The sequence below is a fragment of the Hordeum vulgare genome, chromosome 6H, assembly GCF_904849725.1.
Source record: "Hordeum vulgare subsp. vulgare chromosome 6H, MorexV3_pseudomolecules_assembly, whole genome shotgun sequence".
Taxonomy (NCBI): domain Eukaryota; kingdom Viridiplantae; phylum Streptophyta; class Magnoliopsida; order Poales; family Poaceae; genus Hordeum; species Hordeum vulgare.
In genome coordinates, this window is record NC_058523.1 from 127280840 (window position 1) to 127301985 (window position 21146).

The following is a 21146-nucleotide window of genomic DNA, read 5'->3' on the forward strand; positions in this document are numbered from 1 at the left end:
TGAAGGAATGTGTACATGATGATTCAACCCAAACCTTTCCGAAGCGGACCCCCTCTTAATAGAACGACTTTTCCTATGACTCAAGTCCACCGACAATGAAACGTAAGAGAGAAAACTGTCTTCATACGATTAGTCCGCAAACGCATTGTCATCAAAGCATTGATAAAATACCTGAAAGGCTTACTTCACACGATTAGTTAGCAAACGATGAAATACATGAAAGGCTTACTGCACACGATTAGTCCGCAAACGCATTGTCATCAATCACTAAAACCACTAGGGTAGAAATATGCCCTTAAACTCCACTCGTAATTACCCCATAAATCTCCATTACCCAAAATATAATGGGGAAAAGGAAAACAGGAAATAGGAAACCAACGGAGAAACGCAATTACCGCCCAGAGGTCGGAGAGAGACACAACGACACAATTATCGAGGGTGAGGATGACGGGAAGAGACATCGCGTCGACGGCAGCGGGCAAATCACAGCGCGACGACGGAAAACGGAAACAAAGAAAAACCACAAACATATCTGATGAAACAAACCAGAGCAATCCCACAAAACCTAAATTGTTTAAGGACTAAAATGTAAAAGGGAAAACCAGAAAACAGAAACTAGAAACCAGGAATAATGAGACTGCTCCTCCGCATGACAAGTGTCAGAAGCGGAGCACATTTGAAAAGTCTCCAGCACGTTCACAATGCAATACTTTTCACGCGTGGAATCAAATTCAGTAAACTTTACAAGGAGTACTCCCTAATTCGTGATTTCGCACGGCTTGTAATAAGTTAAGCGCACTCTAGTGCGGCCTTTGGCCAGTGCTACGGATCAACCGGTTGAAAAGTTGAGAAAATCATCCGCCTTCTTAACCGTAGGATCCACCACTCCCGTCCGTTTTATTAGTCAAACTAGACCTATTGATACGCTACTATTCATGTCTCGCGCCGACCGCTAGCATCGCCGATCCTGATTGTCTGCGGTGTTCCCCTAACTTGCAGCGAACGACGATGCTCCGATGACCGCACACACCGACGAAGCTACCGTTCGACACAATACCCTTCCACTAGTTTGCTACCGTCATTGCAAATAGACAACGAGTTCAAAGTCGCCATGCCTCTCACTCGCTCTCAGCACCAGGCTCGGCCACAACTTCGTTTGCCGCCTTGCAACAACGTTGCTCGCACTCGCGGCGGCACCACCGCTAGGGGCAGCTGCAACGCGAAAAAAATAGCTCCGAGCCCCCGATGATGCTCCATTGCTGCTCTGATGAAAGCTCTATTGCAGCCACGACGAGAACCAACGACCCCGATGGCGCTCCATTGCATCTTCGGTGAAAGCTCCATTGCAGCTGCAACGAGCTCCAACGACGCTCCATTGCTGCCCGTGGCATGCTCCATTGAAGCTTCGACGAAGCTCCATTGTAGCTATGACGAGCCCGGCGACGCTCCATTGCGGACCCTGACGCTCCATTGTAGCTCCGACGAAGGTCCAACGACCTTGGTGGCACTCCATTGCAGCCCCAAACGTGCTCCATTGTTGCGCCGACAATGACGACGGATGCTGCGACGCAACACGCGGCAGTAGGGTGGAATCTTCCATGCAGCGCGCGGCGAGGACAACGGAAACTGTGATACAGCTCCCGTGACGCTTCAATGCAGCTGCGGCGGAGCTCAATGACCTCGCCGGTGCTCTATAGGCTATAACAACAGACACACCACTTGAGCAACCTCGCAAGTGTTCTCGTGGGAGGAGCTGAGCGGAGTGGTTAGAGAAGGAGAGAGGTAGGAGACGACAACCGTCATGGAAAAAAATAAGAATGAAAAATGAGAGGTTATGAAGGAAGGAGCGGTGTCGTGCCTGATCTCAGGATGTAAATGGCAATGGGTTCCACTAGTCCCATGTATGCCATCCACATAAAACAGTCTGTCGTGGGTATAAGCCTGACAGTAGATGTGTAGGGTACGAAAAGGATGGGCAGAGCCTTAGCTACGGCGAGGTTGTATGAGTTCAGGCCCCTCTGCAGTGGAGGTAATAGCCCTACGTCTCAGTGCTCAGGGAGCTTGTTGTCGAGTGGAAATATGGAATACAATGAGTTGCTCACCCTTGCACCAGTGGGGAAGGGTGGCTTATATAGAGTGCGCTGCCCTTCACAACGGTCGGTGCGCAGGGGTGGAATAATGGCGAATAAATACCTACGTTACAGGTAACGTACGGCCTAAATGCTAATAAAAGCGTGAGGAAACGTACGACCGTTTCCCTCCTGGGGGGTTACGATGTACAGAGTGGAATCCAGTCGGTCCGATCGATACGCTATGAATGCTCGCCTTCGACTGGATGGTCGGATGTCTGTTACCGACTGGATGATGGGAATTCCTTAGTTCAGTCGGAGCTGACAAAGGGCCTTGTCCCTTATGAAGGGTGGTCCTTGGGTAGGACCTATAAGGTAGGCTTATGACCCTACCCTAGGACTATAACCCAATCATTGGTCCCCGAATGGATTGAGGTTGAAACGACGAAGTGATGCTTGTGGTTTGGATCCGACTGGCGCGGACGTGACTTTGGCGTTGCTTGCCTCGGTCCATTTTATCTTTTCCGATCGACGATCCGAGTGGAAGTACTCGCGAAATAGACTGTCAGAAGCCGAGTGCTTCTGCGGCATCTTCTGACGCGACCGGTCAACTGACAGCGGCGGATTTTCCGCGATCCTCAAATTTCGGTTTCCGCGCGCTCAGCGGGGATGACGCCATCGCGCTCGAGTAGCGCCTGACGCCTCGACTCTCGCGCCTTAAACCTCTCCACTAATATCGCCACGGTGGGTCGGGGGGATAAGGTTCCGGGGCCACCTGCCAGCGACCCAGTCGGAACCTTACTTAAATCTCGGCGGCGAGGGTTCTTCGTTACGCTCGCCGAATCTCTTGCCTTCGCCTGATCCGTCCTTCTCGCCGCCTCCAGCGCCTCTACACTCCTTCCTCCTCCTTCCTCCCGAGGGTTCGCAGTTTCTGCCATGACCAAGGGTCAGACCAGCAAGATGGAGGCGAGGAAGAAGAAGGGGAAGGCGGCGGCTCCTGCTCAGCGGCGGCAGCGGCCGCTGCCGGCGGGGTGGATTCAAGGCGACTTCCTCCCCTCCACGGTGATGGAGGGGGATCTACTGCAGCTGGTGGAGCACGGGATGATCGTGCACAAGTCTTGGAGGCTGCCAGCGGAGAACGAGGTCGAGCCGGCACCCCGGGAGGGGGAGCGCGTCTTGCTGCTCAGCCACGTCTATCGAGGTTTCTCCTTGCCCCTGCATCCTTTCTTCAAGGGCATCATGAATCACTTCGGGGCACAACTTCACCACTTTCCCCCGAACGCCATTGCTCATCTCTCTGCTTTTATAGTTATGTGCGAGTGTTTCATTGGCTGTCCTCCCCATTGGGGGCTGTTCAAGCACATATTTTCTGCTAGATCCCAAACCATCAAACGACTCAGCCAATCGGATGATAAGACACATCTTCTCCAGCTCTGCGGGGGCTTAGGTTTCCAGAAAAAGAGTCGGAGTAGTTATCCTGCCCTCCAGCTAAGTGAGTCAGTCAGGAACTGGCAGTCGACGTGGTTCTATTGCCAGGATATCGCCTGTCCGAATGCTGCGATAGGGCTGCCTCCCTTTAGCTTAGATCGGCCCGCCCCGCCTAAGCAGCTCGCGCTCACGAAGGCGGAGAAGAACGACATCCAGCCTCTGGTTGAGGCACTCGTAGATGTCATCAGGAGGGGGGTCACCGGCATAGACTTGCTGGAGGTCTTCCTCGGTCGGCGTATCCTGCAGGCTCGCGACCACGCCATGTGGCATTATACGGGGCCCGAGGATTCCACTAGGACCAACGTTGTGGGCGTGACTGAGGAGAAGGTGACCTCGTGGGTGCTCCAGATCACAGGCCCCTGCGAGAATCCCAAAGGATCTCGGCGAGTGAAGCCTTTCTGCGCGGATAATCCTCCTCTGAATCAGGTGAGTAACACTTGTCGAGTGCGCTTAACTGTCTTAATCTTATTGTTTGCTTGAATCTCTGTGTGACGTCTGATGTCGCCGACTGAATTTTATGCAGAAATGGACCAACTGGTTTTCTCCCGTCTCGAACGGGAACCCGGCCGAGGAGGAGGAGGAAGGCAGCCAGGAAGGCAGCGTGGAGAGCGCTGAGTATGTCTCCGATAGCGGGGAATCGGAGGAAGAGACTAGCGAGGAAGAGGAGGAAGACGAAGAGCAAGACTCGCCGCCTCCGCAATTAGAGCATCGGACCAAGCGCCGACACGAGCCTGCCGTTCCCTCGGTCCCTCCGGCATCTTCGAGTGCTCCGCCCACTGCCCCAGTGGTCTCGAGTGCTCGGAGCACCAAGAGGGCCAGGGATGCTGCCGCTGAGCCTGCGGGTCAGTCTTCCAAGGCGGCCAAACCGAGTGGGCCCAAGCCTCGGAAGGCTCTGCCGCGGATGAGGGTTGTTGTCCCCGTCACCTCCACGTAAGTGTATCGATCTTCTAATTTCTTCTGATATCTGAGTGAACTCCTGTTTATTGGTCGAATGGATTTCACTCGACAGAGTCGCTACTTCTGCCACCTCTCCGGCGCGCCAGGAGGATGACCCCATGGACACGGACAACGTCGTCTCGTCCCAGCCAGGTGCGTTGTAGTGACTCCGAGTGTTTTATACTATCGCGTCTAGAATTCTATCATAGGTTCTGCCTCTTTCTTTTTCTGAGATCCCGCGCCGTTCGGTCTATCACGGGCGATTTGCGTGGACTAGAGTGACCAGGGGAGAGCTGAACAAGCAGCGGAGCCTGTTCTTGAGGCTGCTCCGCCTGTTGCTGCTCTCGCCGCCGACGTGCTGCCGACTGAGGCGCTGCCGCCAACTAAACCGGCGCCGGTGGTTGAAGAGCCGACTGGAGCGGACCTTGGGATGCCTCGGTAACTTCCGACGATGCCAGGCTCGTCAAATGTCGAGTTCAACATCCAGCGTCTCCCGGAGGAGCGGGTGGGAGCGGCCAAGGGAGCTATGGTGCAGGCGGAGCTGATGGCTGGAGAAGCCAAGAGGGCCTACGACCCCGTCGCATCCTTGTACCAGCGGAGCTTGGAGCTGCGGGATGATATCCGAGTAAGTGGGCTAGTAAGTATTTACTTTTCTCTTGTAACCCGCTGGGTGTTCTTGGATAGCATCTGTTGTTTGCAATGGGTTCACTCTGAGTGAACCCAGTGGGTGTAGTCCCCGAGACTTCTGTCGAGTCCTTGCACCGGCAGTTGTCTTTATACATATTGTCTTTGCTTTGGTCGTGTCTGTAAATAATATGACCGACTGCGAGCAGTTGTGGCACTCGGAGTGCACTTACTGTAAGAGTCCCCGAGAGTAATTTGTACTCAGGTCGGGTAATATTGGTCTCGTAGGCGTAGGTGGTAACATGCATCTCAATAGGGCGGGCCTGCTTGAGTTGCATTCCAGTGGGGTCACTCTTAGTGAACCCACTGGGTGTAGTCCCAGAGACCGCTGTCGACTGCTTGCGTCGGCAGGGGTCTGAAGAACTTAGACTTTTATTGTTGAATTTTCTGATTGTCCCTTGGTGTTTGCTGGCAGAAAACTTGTGAAATGGGGACAGCCTATGAGACTCTCAGGGCGGAGAGGAATCAGTTCGCTGGTGAACTTGATGCGGCGCTGCTTGCAATGGCTGGCATGAAGGATGCTCTGGTGGGACGAGAGAAGTCATTGGAGCAGGCTCGTGAAGCGGACAAGGTGCTGACTGAGGAAGTTGAGAAGATGGGGAAACAGAGGACTGCTCTGATGGGGCAGATGGACGTGCTGAACAAACGATGCATAGCTCAGGAGAAATACGTCAGCGACTGGGCTCGGCAGATGATGATGCGTCTGGCTGGTAAGTCCTATTTTGTGTCGAGTGCTTGTCCTATGTACGTCACACTCGGCGCTTATTGTTTGCTTGCCCTTCTGTTGCAGATTTTTGCATTGATGCTGAAGTTGAAGCAGCTGACGTGGAGCGGTCGATTCGCGATAACGTGCCACCCGGCGAGGACGCCAATCGGGATCTGCTCCGGGCGCACATCCGCGTGGGCAAAGTTGGCCCTTTCATCGGTCGACTGAGAGAAGTCGTCGGCCAAATTGACAAGGAGCTTTGGCCAGAAGATGAGTCGCAGCAGGAGATGGAGAACCTGATGGCTCGACTGGAGGAGATTCCGAACCGAGTGCAGTCGTGGAATAAATCTGCAGCTCGTTGTGGTGCAGATGTTGCTCTGTCCCTGGTCCGAGTCCATTGCAAGGAGGTGCGCGAGGAGAAGCTGAAGACATTGAAGCTGGCCAACACGAAGAAACTTCGATTCGAAGACTTCATGGAAACTTTCCTTGAGAGTGCTACCCGCATCGCCGACGGTATTGATCTGGACACGTTCGTAGAGCCCTCCAATCCCGGCGTTAATCCAGATGATGCGTAAGAACACTTTTATCCTCGGTATGCCGAGTGTTGATCTGTAAAGAACTTTGGCCACTGCTGTTGGCCGTCACATTCTTAGATCGGTGCGGGTAAGCTTGATCCGCACCGAGTGAACTATCTTTGCTAGAACTTTTGAATCTGAATCAAAGCGTTTGCTCTTGTGTTGCAATGGTGTTTCGAGTTTTTCTGTTTGGCGTTTCTTGGTGAAGCCAAAGGCAAACATGCGTAGCATGTAAGTGTTAGTCATGTATTTAGGCGATTCTATATCGCAGCTAAATCTTCGAGTGTACGCTCGGAGGAAGTTGGTACTTAGGCGATTCTTGATCGCATCTAAGTCTCCAAGTGTGGCGTGAAGTGCACAGTCGAAGAAAGTTACTAGTTAGGCGATTCTTGATCGCAGCTAAGGTTCCGAGTGCGGCGTTGAGTGCACACTCGGAGGAAGTTAATACTTAGGTGATTCTGAATCACAGCTAAGTCTCCGAGTGCGACGTTTAGTGCACACTCGTAGAAGGTTATTATTTAGGTGATTCTTGATCACAGCGAAGTCCTCGAGTGTGACGTTTTAGTGCACATTCGGAGAAAGTTATTACTTAGGTGATTCTTGATCACAGCTAAGTCTCCGAGTGCGACGTTTAGTGCACACTCGGAGAAATTTATTACTTAGGTGATTCTTGATCACAGCTAAGTCCCCGAGTGCGACGTTTAGTGCACACTCGGAGAAATGTATTACTTAGGTGATTCTTGATCACAGCTAAGTCCCCGAGTGCGTCGTTTAGTGCACACTCGGAGAAATGTATTACTTAGGTGATTCTTGATCACAGCTAAGTCCCGGAGTGCGTCGTTTTGTGCACACTCGGAGAAATGTATTACTTAGGTGATTCTTGATCACAGCTAAGTCCCCGAGTGCGACGTTTTAGTGCACATTCGGAGAAAGTTATTACTTAGGTGATTCTTGATCACAGCTAAGTCTCCGAGTGCGACGTTTAGTGCATACTCGGAGAAATTTATTACTTAGGTGATTCTTGATCACAGCTAAGTCCCCGAGTGCGACGTTTAGTGCACACTCGGAGAAATTTATTACTTAGGTGATTCTTGATCACAGCTAAGTCCCCGAGTGCGACGTTTAGTGCACACTCGGAGAAATGTATTACTTAGGTGATTCTTGATCACAGCTAAGTCCCCGAGTGCGTCGTTTAGTGCACACTCGGAGAAATGTATTACTTAGGTGATTCTTGATCACAGCTAAGTCCCCAAGTGCGACGTTTAGTGCACACTCGGAGAAATTTATTACTTAGGTGATTCTTGATCACAGCTAAGTCCCCGAGTGTGACGTTTAGTGCACACTCGGAGAAATGTATTACTTAGGTGATTCTTGATCACAGCTAAGTCCCCGAGTGCGACGTTTAGTGCACACTCGGAGAAATGTATTACTTAGGTGATTCTTGATCACAGCTAAGTCCCCGAGTGCGACGTTTAGTGCACACTCGGAGGAAGTTAGAACTTAGGCGATTCTGGAGCGCAACTAAGTTTTTTTTGTGTGTGACCGTAGTCTGCGACCGCGGACGAATTCTGAATCTGCAAAAACTGAATCTGCTTTATATTATTTCATCAATACTTGTTCTTTACAGTGCTTCAGTCGACGATCACGTGTAGAAGCGCTTCAGGAGATCTCCGTTCCATGCACGCAGCTCGTCTGTCTCCCTCTCGATGTTGTAGAGTCTGTATGCTCCGTTGTTCAGCACCTTGGAGATGATGAAAGGTCCTTCCCATGCCGGAGCCAACTTGTGAGGTCTTTGCTGATCCACTCGGAGCACCAGATCGCCTGCTTGGAACGTGCGACTCCTGACGTGGCGTGCATGAAAACGCCGCAGATCTTGTTGATAAATGGTTGAGCGAGTCAGTTCCATCTCGCGCTCCTCCTCTAGAAGGTCCACTCCATCTTGCCTTGCTTGTTCTGCTTCAGCTTCGGAGAAGAGTTCGACTCGTGGCGCATTATGAAGCAAGTCACTCGGAAGGACCGCTTCTGCTCCATAAACGAGGAAGAACGGTGATCGCCCTGTAGATCTGTTTGGGGTTGTGCGAAGACCCCAAAGTACTGAAGGTAACTCGGTGACCCATGCGCCAGCGGCGTGTCCCACCTCTGGTAGGAGTCGGGGCTTCAAACCTTGAAGAATAAGCCCATTCGCCCGCTCTGCTTGTCCATTGGATTGAGGATGTGCTATGGAGCAAAATCCACTCGGATACCTTGGCTTGCACAGAAACCTTTGAATCTGTCCGAGTCAAAGTTTGTCCCGTTGTCCGTGATTATGCTATGAGGTACACCGAATCTGGAGATGATGTCCCTGATAAACTTGACGGCTGTTGAGGCGTCGAGTTTCTTGATGGGCTTGGCTTCGATCCATTTCGTGAACTTGTCGACTGCCACCAACAAATGTGTGTATCCCCCTTGGCCTGTCTTGAATGGTCCGACTGTATCTAATCCCCAAACTGCAGACGGCCACACAAGCGGGATTGTCTTCAACGCATATGTCGGCTTGTGGGACTTGTTGGAGTAGAACTGACAGCCCTCACATCGGTCAGCCATATCTTTAGCCATCTCGTTTGCCTGCAGCCAGAAAAAACCAGCCCTGAATGCCTTGGCGACGATTGCTCTCGAAGAGGCGTGATGACCGCAGGTCCCCGAGTGAATATCTTCCAGGATCAGCTGCCCCTCCTCTGGGGAGATGCATCGTTGGAGAACGCCTGAAACGCTCTCCTTGTACAATTGACCATCAATGACAGTGAATGACTTCGACCTGCGGACTATCTGCATGGCCTGGACTTCGTCTTCTGGTAGTTCCTGTCTCAGGATATATGCAATGATCGGCACAGTCCAATCGGGGATGGCAGCAAGAATCTCCATGACCAGATCAACCACAGCAGGTACATCGACTTCAGTCGGATCTGTTCAACTCTTTGGTTGTACTGGTTCTTCTGTAAAAGGATCTTCTTTGACTGAAGGGAGGTGAAGGTGCTCGAGGCAGACGCCACTCGGGACTGGTCTCCGAGTGGATCCGAGTTTTGCCAACTCATGAGCTGCTTGGTTCTTCAGTCTCGGAACGTGATGAAGTTCTAGACCTTCGAACTTCTTCTCAAGCTTCCTCACTGCATTGCAATATGTGGTCATGGTGGGGTTCCTGACATCCCACTCTTTCATCACTTGATTGACCACCAAATCTGAATCGCCGTAGACCATCAGGCGACGGACGCCGAGTGAGATGGCCATGCGTAATCCGTAGAGGAGAGCTTCATACTCTGCCTCGTTGTTGGAGGAATCGAAGTGTATCTGCAGCACGTACTTGAGTTTGTCGTCCTTTGGCGATATGATCACAACACCAGCCCGGAGCCATTCAACATCTTGGACCCATCAAAGAACATTGTCCAATGGGCCGAGTAGATGTGGGTCGGTTGCTGTTGTTCTACCCATTCTGCTATGAAGTCAGCCAGAGCTTGAGACTTAATAGCTTTCTTGGCCTCGAACTTGATATCACAGTACAGCATCTCCATTGCCCACTTCGCCACTCGGCCTAACGCGTCCCGATTGTGGAGAATTTCCGACAACGGAGCATCAGAAACGACAGACAACGAGTGGTCTTGGAAATAATGAGCCACCTTCTTCGCAGTTCCCGTAGATAAGTTTTTGATAGTGGGGATACCTCTGCTTGGAAGGAGTCAGGACCTCGGAGACGTAGTACACTGGCCGCTGAACTTTGTATGCTTTGCCTTCTTCTTCTCGTTCGACTGTAAGAACAGTACTAACGACTTGATTTGTAGCCGCGATATACAGAAGAAGGGGCTCTTTACTGAGCGGAGCAATAAGAACCGGCTGGGTGGAAAGTAGGACTTTGAGGTCGTCGAATGCGACTTGGGCTTCGTCTGTCCACTCGAAAGTATCTGATTTCTTCATGAGTCGGTACAGAGGAAGTGCTTTCTCGCCGAGTCGACTGATGAACCTACTCAAAGCCGCTAGGCAACCTGTGAGCCGTTGAACATCGTGTATTCTGACTGGCCTCTCCATTCGAACGATGGTCCCGATCTTTTCGGGGTTGACATCGATCCCTCGTTCGGAAACGAAGAAACCGAGTAACTTTCCGCTGGGAACACCGAATGAACATTTGGCGGGGTTGAGCTTGATATCGTACCTACGAAGGTTGGCGAATGTTTCTGCCTAGTCAGTCAGCAGGTCGGAACCTTTGCGTGACTTGACTACGATATCATCCATATATGCCTCCACATTCCGACCGATCTGGTCGAGAAGGCATTTTTGGATCATGTGCATAAAGGTAGCTCCTGCATTCTTCAAACCAAATGGCATAGTGATGTAGCAGAAGCACCCGAATGGGGGCGATAAAGGCTGTCTTTAATTCATCGGGGCCATACAGACGGATCTGATGATAGCCCGAGTAGGCATCAAGAAATGACAAACGCTCGCACCCCGCAGTCGAATCGACAATTTGATCTATGCGGGGGAGCAGAAAATGGTCCTTCGGGCAGACCTTATTGAGGTGCTTGAAGTCGATGCACATTCGGAGCGACTTGTCCTTCTTGGGCACCATAACAACATTGGCGAGCCACTCGGAGTGGTGAACCTCGCGAATGAAGTTGGCTGCCAGCAGCTTGGCCACCTCCTCCCCGATTGCTTTCCTCTTGTGCGCGGCGGACCGGCGCAAGCGCTCTCGGACGGGCCGAGCGACGGGGTCCACATGCAGCCAGTGCTCAGCCAACTCCCTGGGTACACCTGGCATGTCAGAAGGTTTCCATGTGAAGATGTCCCAGTTCTCACGGAGGAATTGGGTGAGCTCGGCTTCCTATTTAGGATCGAGGGTGGTGGAGATGTTCATCGGGGCAGCAGTATCGTCCGTCGGGTGAATGCTCACCTTCTTCGTCTCTCCCGCCGACTGGAATGCGGATTCTAAAGCTGGCTTCTTTGAGCGCATCAGGTCGGCGGGGTCGACTGTTTTCTTGTACTTGTCGAGCTCGAGGACGGCCATCTGCTGGTCGACGATTCTTGATCCCTGCTGCAGGCACTCTTCGGCTCGCTGTCGATTGCCCGTGATGGTGATCACGCCTTTTGGGCCTGGCATCTTCAGCTTCAAGTATACGTAACATACGCTGGGCGGCCCAGAATTGCGTGGTAAGCACTCTGGAAATCTACCACCTCAAACGTGAGCTTTTCCTTGCGAAAGTTCTTGTCGGAGCCGAAAACGACGTCCAACGCGATCTGGCCGAGTGACTTGGCCTTCCGTCCAGGGACGACTCCATGGAACTGCATGCTGCTCTCGCTGAGTTTGGACATCGAAATGCCCATCCCCTTGAGAGTGTCAGCGTACATGATGTTCAAACCGCTGCCGCCGTCCATGAGGACTTTGCACAGTCGGGCTCCTTCTACCACCGGGTCGATGACCAGAGCTTGTCTTCCTGGGGTGGGTACATGTGCTGGATGATCCGACTGGTCAAAGGTGATCGCAGTCTGAGACCATTTGAGGAACTTGGGGCTGGTAGGGGTGGCCATGTTCACCTCCCGGTTCACCATCTTCAGTCGACTCTTGCTCTCGACGTCAGCAAAAATCATGAGTGTCGCATGGACTTGGGGGAACGGATCCTCCTTATCCTCCTCATCTTGTTCATTGACCTTCTCACTCGGTTGCCCTTCGCCGAACCCCTGGATCAGGAGGCGACACTGTCGTGGGTATAAGCCTGACAGTAGATGTGTAGGGTACGAAAAGGATGGGCAGAGCCTTAGCTACAGCGAGGTTGTATGAGTTCAGGCCCCTCTGCGGTGGAGGTAATAGCCCTACGTCTCAGTGCTCAGGGAGCTTGTTGTCGAGCGGAAATATGGAATACAATGAGTTGCTCCCTTCGTCCATCTTCGTATGAACCGGGCATGGCTGGTCCAGGATGGGATTATTGAACTGCTTCTTCTTGGGGGTAAACTGCGCCTTCCCTTTGCCCTTGAACTTGGCATTGGTCACGACTGCAGCTTCAGCCTGCGGAGTGGATGGGGCTTTTTGCTTTTTCTTCCGAGTGTTGCTTCCATCTCCATCGCCGACTGTCTTGTGCTTGCCGCTTCGGATGCGGTCCTCTTCTTCGCCATTTGCGTAGCGAGCTGCTATCTCCATCATCTTGCTCATGAAGATGTCACCTGTTCGGCTGAACTTTAGGTACAGATCTTTGTACCGCACGCCTGCCTTGAAGGCGCAGACTGCTTGATGCTCGGTGACGTTCTCCACCGTGTGGTAGAGAGTTGTCCAACGCTGAATGAAGTCACGCAAGGGCTCATTCTGCTTCTGGATGCAATGCTGGAGCTCCACGAGGCCTGCAGGGCGCTTGCACGTCCCTTCGAAGGTCTTGATGAACATTCGGGCCAGATCTGCCCAGCTGTAGATGCTTGAGGGGGGCAACTAATTCAGCCACGCTCGCGCCGAGCCGTCGAGCATTAGAGGGAGGTGCTTCATGGCGACATGGTCGTCCCCTCCTCCGATCTGGACCGCCACTCGGTAGTCATCTAGCCATGTTTCCGGCTTGGACACTCCTGTAAACTTGATGATTCCCGTCGCCAATCGGAAGTTGGGCGGGATGTCAGCCGAGCGGATGGCTCGACTAAAACACTCGGGACCAGACACGATGGTCCTGCTTCCACTTGGACGGTCCATATCGTGACCATCGCGGTGGGCTCGGCCCCTGTCGACCCTTCGCTGGGCGATATGCCCTCTTGCGTCGGGCCTTGGGTCGTAAGTATCGTCGACTTAACGCCGATCATCATGATGTCGGGACCCATAGGGCCCACCCCGCGGAGGGGTGCGTGAACGGCGGCGATCTTCGTGATTCATGGAACGGCTGCCTCCCCTGTGCCGCTGATGGGAACCAGGGCTGTGAACCGGCCGATGCGTATTCGCATGAACAGAACTATTATGGATCCTGTTGTGCGACTGGGAGACCGCCGAATTCTGCTGCTGCGCCGTGTGCAACAGGGCTCGGATCTGCTCGATCCCTCTACCATCCTCTGAATCAGTCGGCTGGAGGGAATCGGCTATCTTGGCAGCCGCAGCCAAGTTGAGGAGGGGTGTGCGGAACAACTCTATGTTGCTCCGTCGAGTGTGCCGACTAGCAGAACGGCGAGGTGGACGGCGCGCGCCGGACGTTTCGCTGACCTCGCGCTCGCTCCGGCCAGCTTGACGGGGATCTTCATGGGAGTTGGCCATGTGGACTTCAGCTGCGGGTCCGCGACCCGCATACTCGGAAGGAAACTCAGTCGGAACCGAGTCCGAGTGCTGGGACAGCGGGGCAACCACAATGGACTCTAGAACCGCCACTTGTGAAGACGTGTTCTGGCGCGCCTGGGCGTGTTGCACCCAACGCTGGAGCCGCGGACGGCGAGACCGCTTGCTGCGGCGCGTGACGGCGATGCAGGTCAACACCAGAGCCGACTGTTGGAGAAGAAGATGTCGAGGGCGCCGGCACGGAAGTGCGTAGCCCCACGACGGGGAAGCGCCTCGACGTCGAGAGGAGCATCCCGAAGCCACGCCGAATCGTCGATGATGAAGGAGAGAGCGCCGAAGAAGATCTGGTGACCCATGCTCGAACCTCCACCGGACGACATGATGAAAGGAAGTAGTCGCAAACTCGCCGGAAGTCGCTTAGACGCCTGCCCCACGGTGGGCGCCAACTGTCGTGGGTATAAGCCTGACAGTAGATGTGTAGGATACGAAAAGGATGGGCAAAGCCTTAGCTATGGCGAGGTTGTATGAGTTGAGGCCCCTCTGCGATGGAGGTAATAGCCCTACGTCTCAGTGCTCAGGGAGCTTGTTGTCGAGTGGAAATATGGAATACAATGAGTTGCTCACCCTTGCACCAGTGGGGAAGGGTGGCTTATATAGAGTGCGCTGCCCTTCACAACGGTCGGTGCGCAGGGGTGGAATAATGGCGAATAAATACCTACGTTACAGGTAACGTACGACCTAAATGCTAATAAAAGCGTGAGGAAACGTACGACTGTTTCCCTCCTGGGGGGTTACGATGTACAGAGTGGAATCCAGTCGGTCCGATCGATACGCTCCGAATGCTCGCCTTCGACTGGATGGTCGGATGTCTGTTACCGACTGGATGATGGGAATTCCTTAGTTCAGTCGGAGCTGACAAAGGGCCTTGTCCCTTATGAAGGGTGGTCCTTGGGTAGGACCTATAAGGTAGGCTTATGACCCTACCCTATGACTATAACCCCATCACAGTCTAAATGGCGTTTGTGGATATCACCTAAAAATAAGTGGCGTTAGTGAACAGCCCAACTAAGCCCATGAACGCCAGCGGCGTGTTCATCTCCTTCCCCGACACCCCAAGCTGCCAGCGTGCCGTACCTGTCGGCCGCGGCTGCGATCACCGCCGCCTTCAGGCCCCATTACCAGGTGGTGGCTCCGGACGACCTCGTCTTCCCGTACAACGACGGCGGCCTCCTGGTCCCACACGCGACGTCGTCCCCCTTCTCCTCCTCGTACCACCACCAGCAGCAGCACGACGTCGTCGCACAACTGCTTCACGAGGCCACCGGCGGCGGGGCCCTCCTCCCGTTCGGGAACAACTCGTCCAACTCGGACGAGTACCAGCAGGCGCACTGCAGCCTGGCGGAGGAGCGGCGGCGGCGACGGATGGTGTTGAACCGGGAGTCGGCGCGGCTATCGCGCATGAGGAAGCAGAAGCAGCTGAGCGAGCTGTGGGCGCACGTGGTGCACCTCCACGGCGCCAACCGCCAGCTGCTCGACCAGCTCAACCGCGTCATCAGGGATTGCGAACGCCTGCTGCGCGACAACGCCGGCTTCAGGGACGAGGGGGCCAAGCTGCGGGAGCGGTTTCTACCATAAATGCACCCTGTATCAGTTCGCTTTGTAAATACGCGGCACTATGTGAACATCACATACGCCATAAAATAATAATTGGACTAGGACATAATCCCATATAAGAAGTAGCGGTGAGAGCGTTCAAGTACCACAACACCCGGTGAGATGTCCATTTACATCCTGAGCCTGATCCCATCGCGACCCCTGGCATGCAGGCGACCCGGATGATTTCTGCCAGTTGTTTTTAAACGTTTCCGACGGCTTTTTGGTGCACTCGTTCGACAGGCCAGTGTTTTAGCCCTGCCAGTTTAAGTATGGAAATCATAGTGTTCCTCAAAAAAAGGGTGAAGCCCAGCCCGTTACATAAAAAGTACCCCGCCGAAGCCCAGCCCAGGAAACTCCCCCCACTTCCCCGTACCTTACCCGACCACCGCCTCCGCTCACCGTCGACGACTCCGACTCCGACTCCAACTCCAACTCGAAACAAACCCCAAAGCCGCCGCGGCCGTCTGCCTCCTGCCCCAGACGACCGCGCCGCAAACATGGATTCGCTTCTTGCCACCTACGCCTCTTCAGATGAAGACGCCGACGAGAGCATCCCCTCACCCGCTCCCGCTACCCGCCGCGGCGAGGCCAGCGGAAAGCCCGCCGGCGGCATCTTCTCCGCGCTCCCGCAGCCCAAGTCGGCGCCTATCTTCTCGTCGCTCCCGGCGCCGAAATCCGCCCCGACCTTCTCCTCCATCCCACCTCCCAAATCCTCCGCTTACTCCGGAAACCCTAAGCGCGTCGTCCAGTTCCGCCCGCCACCGATCCGCCAGACCACCGGAGTCAGCTCGGACGAGGAGGATGACGCCGAGAAGCGCCGTCCCAGCGCCAGCGAGGCGCCCCCGCCCCTGTCTGCTGGATCGGGGCCGGTGTCTTCGTTCCTCCCGGCGCCCAGGCACTCGCTTGGGTTTGGCTCCGGCGCAGCCAGGAGGTCGGCCGTAGACACCGCCGGGCCGGAGAGGTCAAATCTTGGTGCTGCTGGCCCCTCTAGCTCGGCTGTCAACAGAGGGGCGCCAGAAAGGTCCGATACTGGCCCTGCCGACGAGGACGGTCCTGAGGAAAGCAGTGATGAGGACGCCATGCCTGCTCCGGAGCAGCAGCAAGAACAACAGGGTCTTGGTGTCGGAGCTGGAGACGTCCAACACCAGGGTTATGATGCTGGAGTTGGAAATGCTAATGGGTACGAAGGTTATGCATGGGATCCAAACTATTATGCAAATTATGGTTTGGATCCGAATAGCAATTTGAATTATGGGACCGAACCACAGTATGCAGCATATGGAGTAGAGCAAGGTGGTGGGTATGGCAATGGATATGGCGGGGAGCACAGTGGTGGATACGGGCATTCGACAGCGCCGCCATGTGGAGGGGAATATACTGGAGGTTACAGTGCTGAGGCGGTGGCAATGGCAGCTCCACCAATGCGGGAGCCAGCACTTCCACCAGAATTGGGCAGGATTGGAGTGAAGAGAGGTAGGAGGGATATGCCTATGGAGATTATAGAGGTGAATCAGGCAGAGCTGGTCAAGAACCGTCCAAGGGAGGACAAATCCAAGCTCACAGGGATGGCCTTTGGTCCTAGTTACCAGGTACAGACAAATCATTCCCTGATAACATGGCATGACTTTTGCTTCTTGCTGCATTGTCATTGTGCTCAGTTTACTGTCTTTGATCGATTTTCCTTCACCTTATAGCCATCATCACTACTATATCTAGTCAATGTTAGATAATCATATTTTATTTTTTCAAGTGATACACAGACAGTGTAGTACGCATGCAGCATTATTCATGCAATTTAGGTCCTGATAGCAGTCCCCAGCAATTACTCTTGGTAGTGGGTTTTTGCTTGCCACAATTTTAGTTTTTAATTTGCAAATCATCACCAATAAGGTAAACATATCAAGTACTGTACCTGACAAATGATAAGTCACTATTGATAACTTCTCCAAGCTGTAATTATGCTAGTAATGCTTTCAAGGGTGTTGTCAATATCACCAGATCATCACTGGAGTAGATGACCATGTAATTAAGTTTTGTTACGAAATGAACCATATAATTTGCCAATTCATATTTCCTTAGACTTAACGATAAGTATACTAGCTAATCTAGCTTATGGTTTAAACCATGTTTCTGTATAAATTTGTGCTATTGGACATACAATTAAAATAAAATTAATGAAAAAGTTACCATTCTGTTCAGTAAAGAACTATTGAAGCTATTATTACTCCGTTTGATAGAGATGCAACTTTGAACTTCAGTTGTCACAGTATATTTAACATTTTGCAGAAAAAATATTTCACTCGTAATATAGTCATATAATTTCAGAAAGCTGTGACCAAACGAATTAGTTGTTATTACAATGTACTCGCTCTGTTCCATAATTAAGTGTCGGGGTTTATGGAATGGAGGGAGTAGTAATATACTCCCTCTGTTCATTATTTTAAGATGTTTTGGATATTTCAATATAGACTACAGACAGACTGAAATGAGTGAAGAAACACACTAAAATGTGTCTACATACATCCGATTTATAAAAAAGTCAGAACATCTTAGTGATTGGAGGGGGTACCTATTATTTTGCATTGAGTATGTACGCTCCTAATGGGTTTGCTGATTGCCTATACCAGATGGGACTTGTGAGCCAAGACAAACTTGTTTTAGTTTAGGTTATATTAAAGCACAGTTTGTTAGATTAAACGGGTAGCTTTATTAAGCAAAATCGCACTACATGGAATTGACAAAATTAGAGCAGGTTCTGTATTTATTATTTAATCTGACAAGATTCACACAGCGTTCAGTACTTCAGTTAATTTTAAATTAAATATGAGCTACAACATTACTTTGACAATATGCATAAATAAAAGAATAAGGTGATGATGTGACGAGGTTGTGCCTGGGTATTGGATACTCCCTCTAATTCAAGACCTCTACATACATTTGAAATACAGATAAGCTAGAGTTCTGTTTTCTTGTGTTAGGTCTCCCTAATCCAGGACCTTGTGTCGTAGGGTGTAATGGTGGTCCTGGGTTACGTCTTCACAGTCCAATTGTCTAGGAAAGGAATATGCTCGGGTAGTAGAACTTTGAAATCACAAACTAAAAAACAATGATGAAAAATAGAAGGATGGCTAATATCAAAATATGGTCTTGTTAATATCTGATGATCCTACCAAAGGTAGACCTTTTTGATAATATAAGTTGATGATAATTGATATGTGGTCCATAACCCAGGGTGCATTAGAAGATATTATCATATCGCAATCAGAACTTGGAAGCATGTCTTGAATATATAGTTTTCCCTGTATAGTTGGTGACTGGTTCTGTGCTGTTTGAAAATTGTAGCTGTTAATTCCGATTTCTCCCTGGTATCAAAGCCATCAACCATTCAGCCATTTTCACATGTCCCTATCGTATTGCTTTTGTTTAGCGTCCACACTTCTGCTTTTAACATCAATTCAGAGCAGGCTACATTAATCAACGCTTGAATGTGTGTATTATCCTGACCTTAGTTTTGTTCTATCTCGTTTGTAGGCCGCCCCTTCGGGGAAGGGAAAGCCCTCCAAGCTCCAGAAGAGAAAGCATCAGATCGGTTCTCTCTTCTACGACCTGAAACAGAAGGAGATGGAGCTTTCGGAGAGGCGTGCCAAGGGCTTCCTCACGAAAGCGGAGACTCAAGCAAAATATGGGTGGTGAGAATGGTCAGGAAGGCCGCCTTGTATATCAGAATCAAACTGTAACTGTTTATTCATCATGTTGTCTAAATTTTTGTTGTAGTGCCTGGTGATGTGCACCCGTTGTACGATTATAACCAAACCAATAGCTCATTCAACCTTTGCTTGTAAACGGTGCATTATTATTATTACAGACCTTCTAAAGAAGGCAGCATGTTCCTGCGATTCCTGGACCCTAAAGCTCTATTTTGGCATATATATATATATATATATATATATATATATATATATATATATATATATATATATATATGTGTATATATATACATATATATATGTATGTATATGTATGTATATATATATACATATATATATGTATGTATAGAAACTCTATTCATCACCCAGGCTGTAGAATAGTTTATTCTCCACCCGAGATAATCTTACGATCAATTTTTAAAAAAACATTTAAAATACAAATAGTTAAATTTATATGGAATCACCATGTAAAATTTGACAAAAGAAAAATAAAAATATAGGTCACAAGACCAGAAAAATTGAATTTAGTGTATTTTCCGCACTATTTTTGTATGTTCGTAATTTTACGTGACATAAAATACTTTTACGTTGATAATATTTTTCATGGTCTCTTTTACGTGTAAAATAAAATAAAATTTATGAAGCGTAAAATTAAGATGCATTGATATTAAACTAGCAAAAGGGCCCGTGCGTTGTAACAGGAGAAAAAAATACCACACGCTTTTAATCTTTTTATAATCATCTTGATTTATTAAAATAATAAGCTAACTAACTAATGTAATCAGTCCTATCCTATTTTGTTGAGAAATCAACCCGTCCATTGTTAATTCCACCATGATAAAAAATTGAGCGATACAAGCAAAGCAAAACAAAGAGGCTACGTGAATTGATCAATGGACTGTTATCTTATTTCACTCATGGGGTAGAGAATGTGGAATCATATGACAAACTGAAGGTGGTGTTCCATTCTCTCTCTGTACAACAATGCAATCTTAAATTCAATACATTCATTCATCAGCAAACAAATTCCCACAAAACAAAATTTCTAGCCGGTGCTTGGCACACGGTTGGAGGCATGAAGAGGGGATCTCACCAGATGATGATTTCCTGCCGGAGGAGGGGATACGATGAGGGCAGCAAAGGTTAGGCGGCTCTATCTGGCCATAAGGAGTTGCCGTTGCCGCGCCATAACCTCGGAGTTCCCCGTGTGAGCCATGGAGGCCCGCCTCCACCTGCAAGTACTTCGCTCCGCCGCGCCTTATCCGCACGCCGTCATCGTTCTGCATCGAGCAAACGCATCATCCCAAGTCGTTGTAGCTGTCGCGTTGATTTGATCCAGAAGATGTGCTCGAGCACCGAAACGGGGGCAGCAAGAGGGCAGAGGTACGACCGCGGAGGCGGGTGGGTTGAGATCGACAACAGTGGTGATTGAGGTCGGCCGCGCCGGCGAGTGGTGTGACAGTGGCCTGGGCGCAGGCCAGGGTGGACCAGGGTCGACGCGATGCGCTCGAGCGCCGCAATGGGGGCAGTGAGCGGGGAGAGGTACAGTCGCGGAGGCGGGTGGGTTGAGATCGGCAGCGGTGACGGTTGAGGTCAGCCGTGACGGCGAGTGGTGTGGCGGCGGCCTGGACACAGGCCAGGGTGGCCCAGGGTCGACGGGAGGAGGCGATGCGTACGGGTATAATTTTTGCAGTGGATCGTTTTTTCTTTTGCGTTGCAGATAAATGATGGAGCGCGGGATGAATAACAAAAATTACATGGGCTTTTTTATAAAAATGTCGTGGTGGATTTTCCGACAGAAGCAATAGCCGCTTTATTATTAGGTATAGAATAGAGAAGGGTGAAGAATAACTATATATATATATATATATATATATATATATATATATATATATATATATATATATATATATATATATATATATATAAACTCTATTCATCACCCAGGCTGCAGATTAAATTATTCCTCGTCCAAGGTAATTTTACGATCATTTCATAAATAAATTAAATTTGAAATGCAAATACATACGTTTATATTGATTCACTACGAAAAGATTCACATAAGAA

General features: G+C 50.7%; 2 protein-coding genes across 3 annotated transcripts; both read left to right on the plus strand.

The window, feature by feature from the left end:
* The first annotated feature begins 1309 nt into the window (after nt 1–1309).
* Nucleotides 1310–15351, plus strand: LOC123405210. Its single transcript, XM_045098988.1, has 2 exons — nt 1310–1487; nt 14801–15351. The coding sequence occupies exons 1-2, from the start codon at nt 1310–1312 to the stop codon at nt 15349–15351; spliced, it is 729 nt and encodes a 242-aa protein (XP_044954923.1).
* A 323-nt stretch (nt 15352–15674) lies between these two features.
* Nucleotides 15675–19268, plus strand: LOC123402539 (proline-rich protein PRCC). Of its 2 annotated transcripts, none has more exons than XM_045096461.1 (2): nt 15675–16961; nt 18882–19268. In XM_045096461.1, exons 1-2 carry the CDS (start codon nt 15870–15872, stop codon nt 19107–19109), a joined length of 1320 nt encoding a protein of 439 aa, XP_044952396.1. In that variant the 5' UTR covers nt 15675–15869; the 3' UTR covers nt 19110–19268. The 2 variants fall into 2 exon arrangements, with proteins under 2 accessions (XP_044952396.1, XP_044952398.1); XM_045096463.1 differs by having other exon boundaries at nt 18904–19268.
* The last annotated feature ends 1878 nt before the right edge of the window (nt 19269–21146 follow it).

Coding starts and splice junctions, on each gene's coding strand:
- LOC123405210 (XM_045098988.1), top strand. CDS start 1,310: ATGGCGCTCCATTGCATCTTCGGTGAAAGCTCCATTGCAGCTGCAACG. Junction 1,488..14,800: donor CCATTGTAGCTCCGACGAAG/GTCCAACGACCT, acceptor CATGAACGCCAG/CGGCGTGTTCATCTCCTTCC.
- LOC123402539 (XM_045096461.1), top strand. CDS start 15,870: ATGGATTCGCTTCTTGCCACCTACGCCTCTTCAGATGAAGACGCCGAC. Junction 16,962..18,881: donor CCTTTGGTCCTAGTTACCAG/GTACAGACAAAT, acceptor TCCTGACCTTAG/TTTTGTTCTATCTCGTTTGT.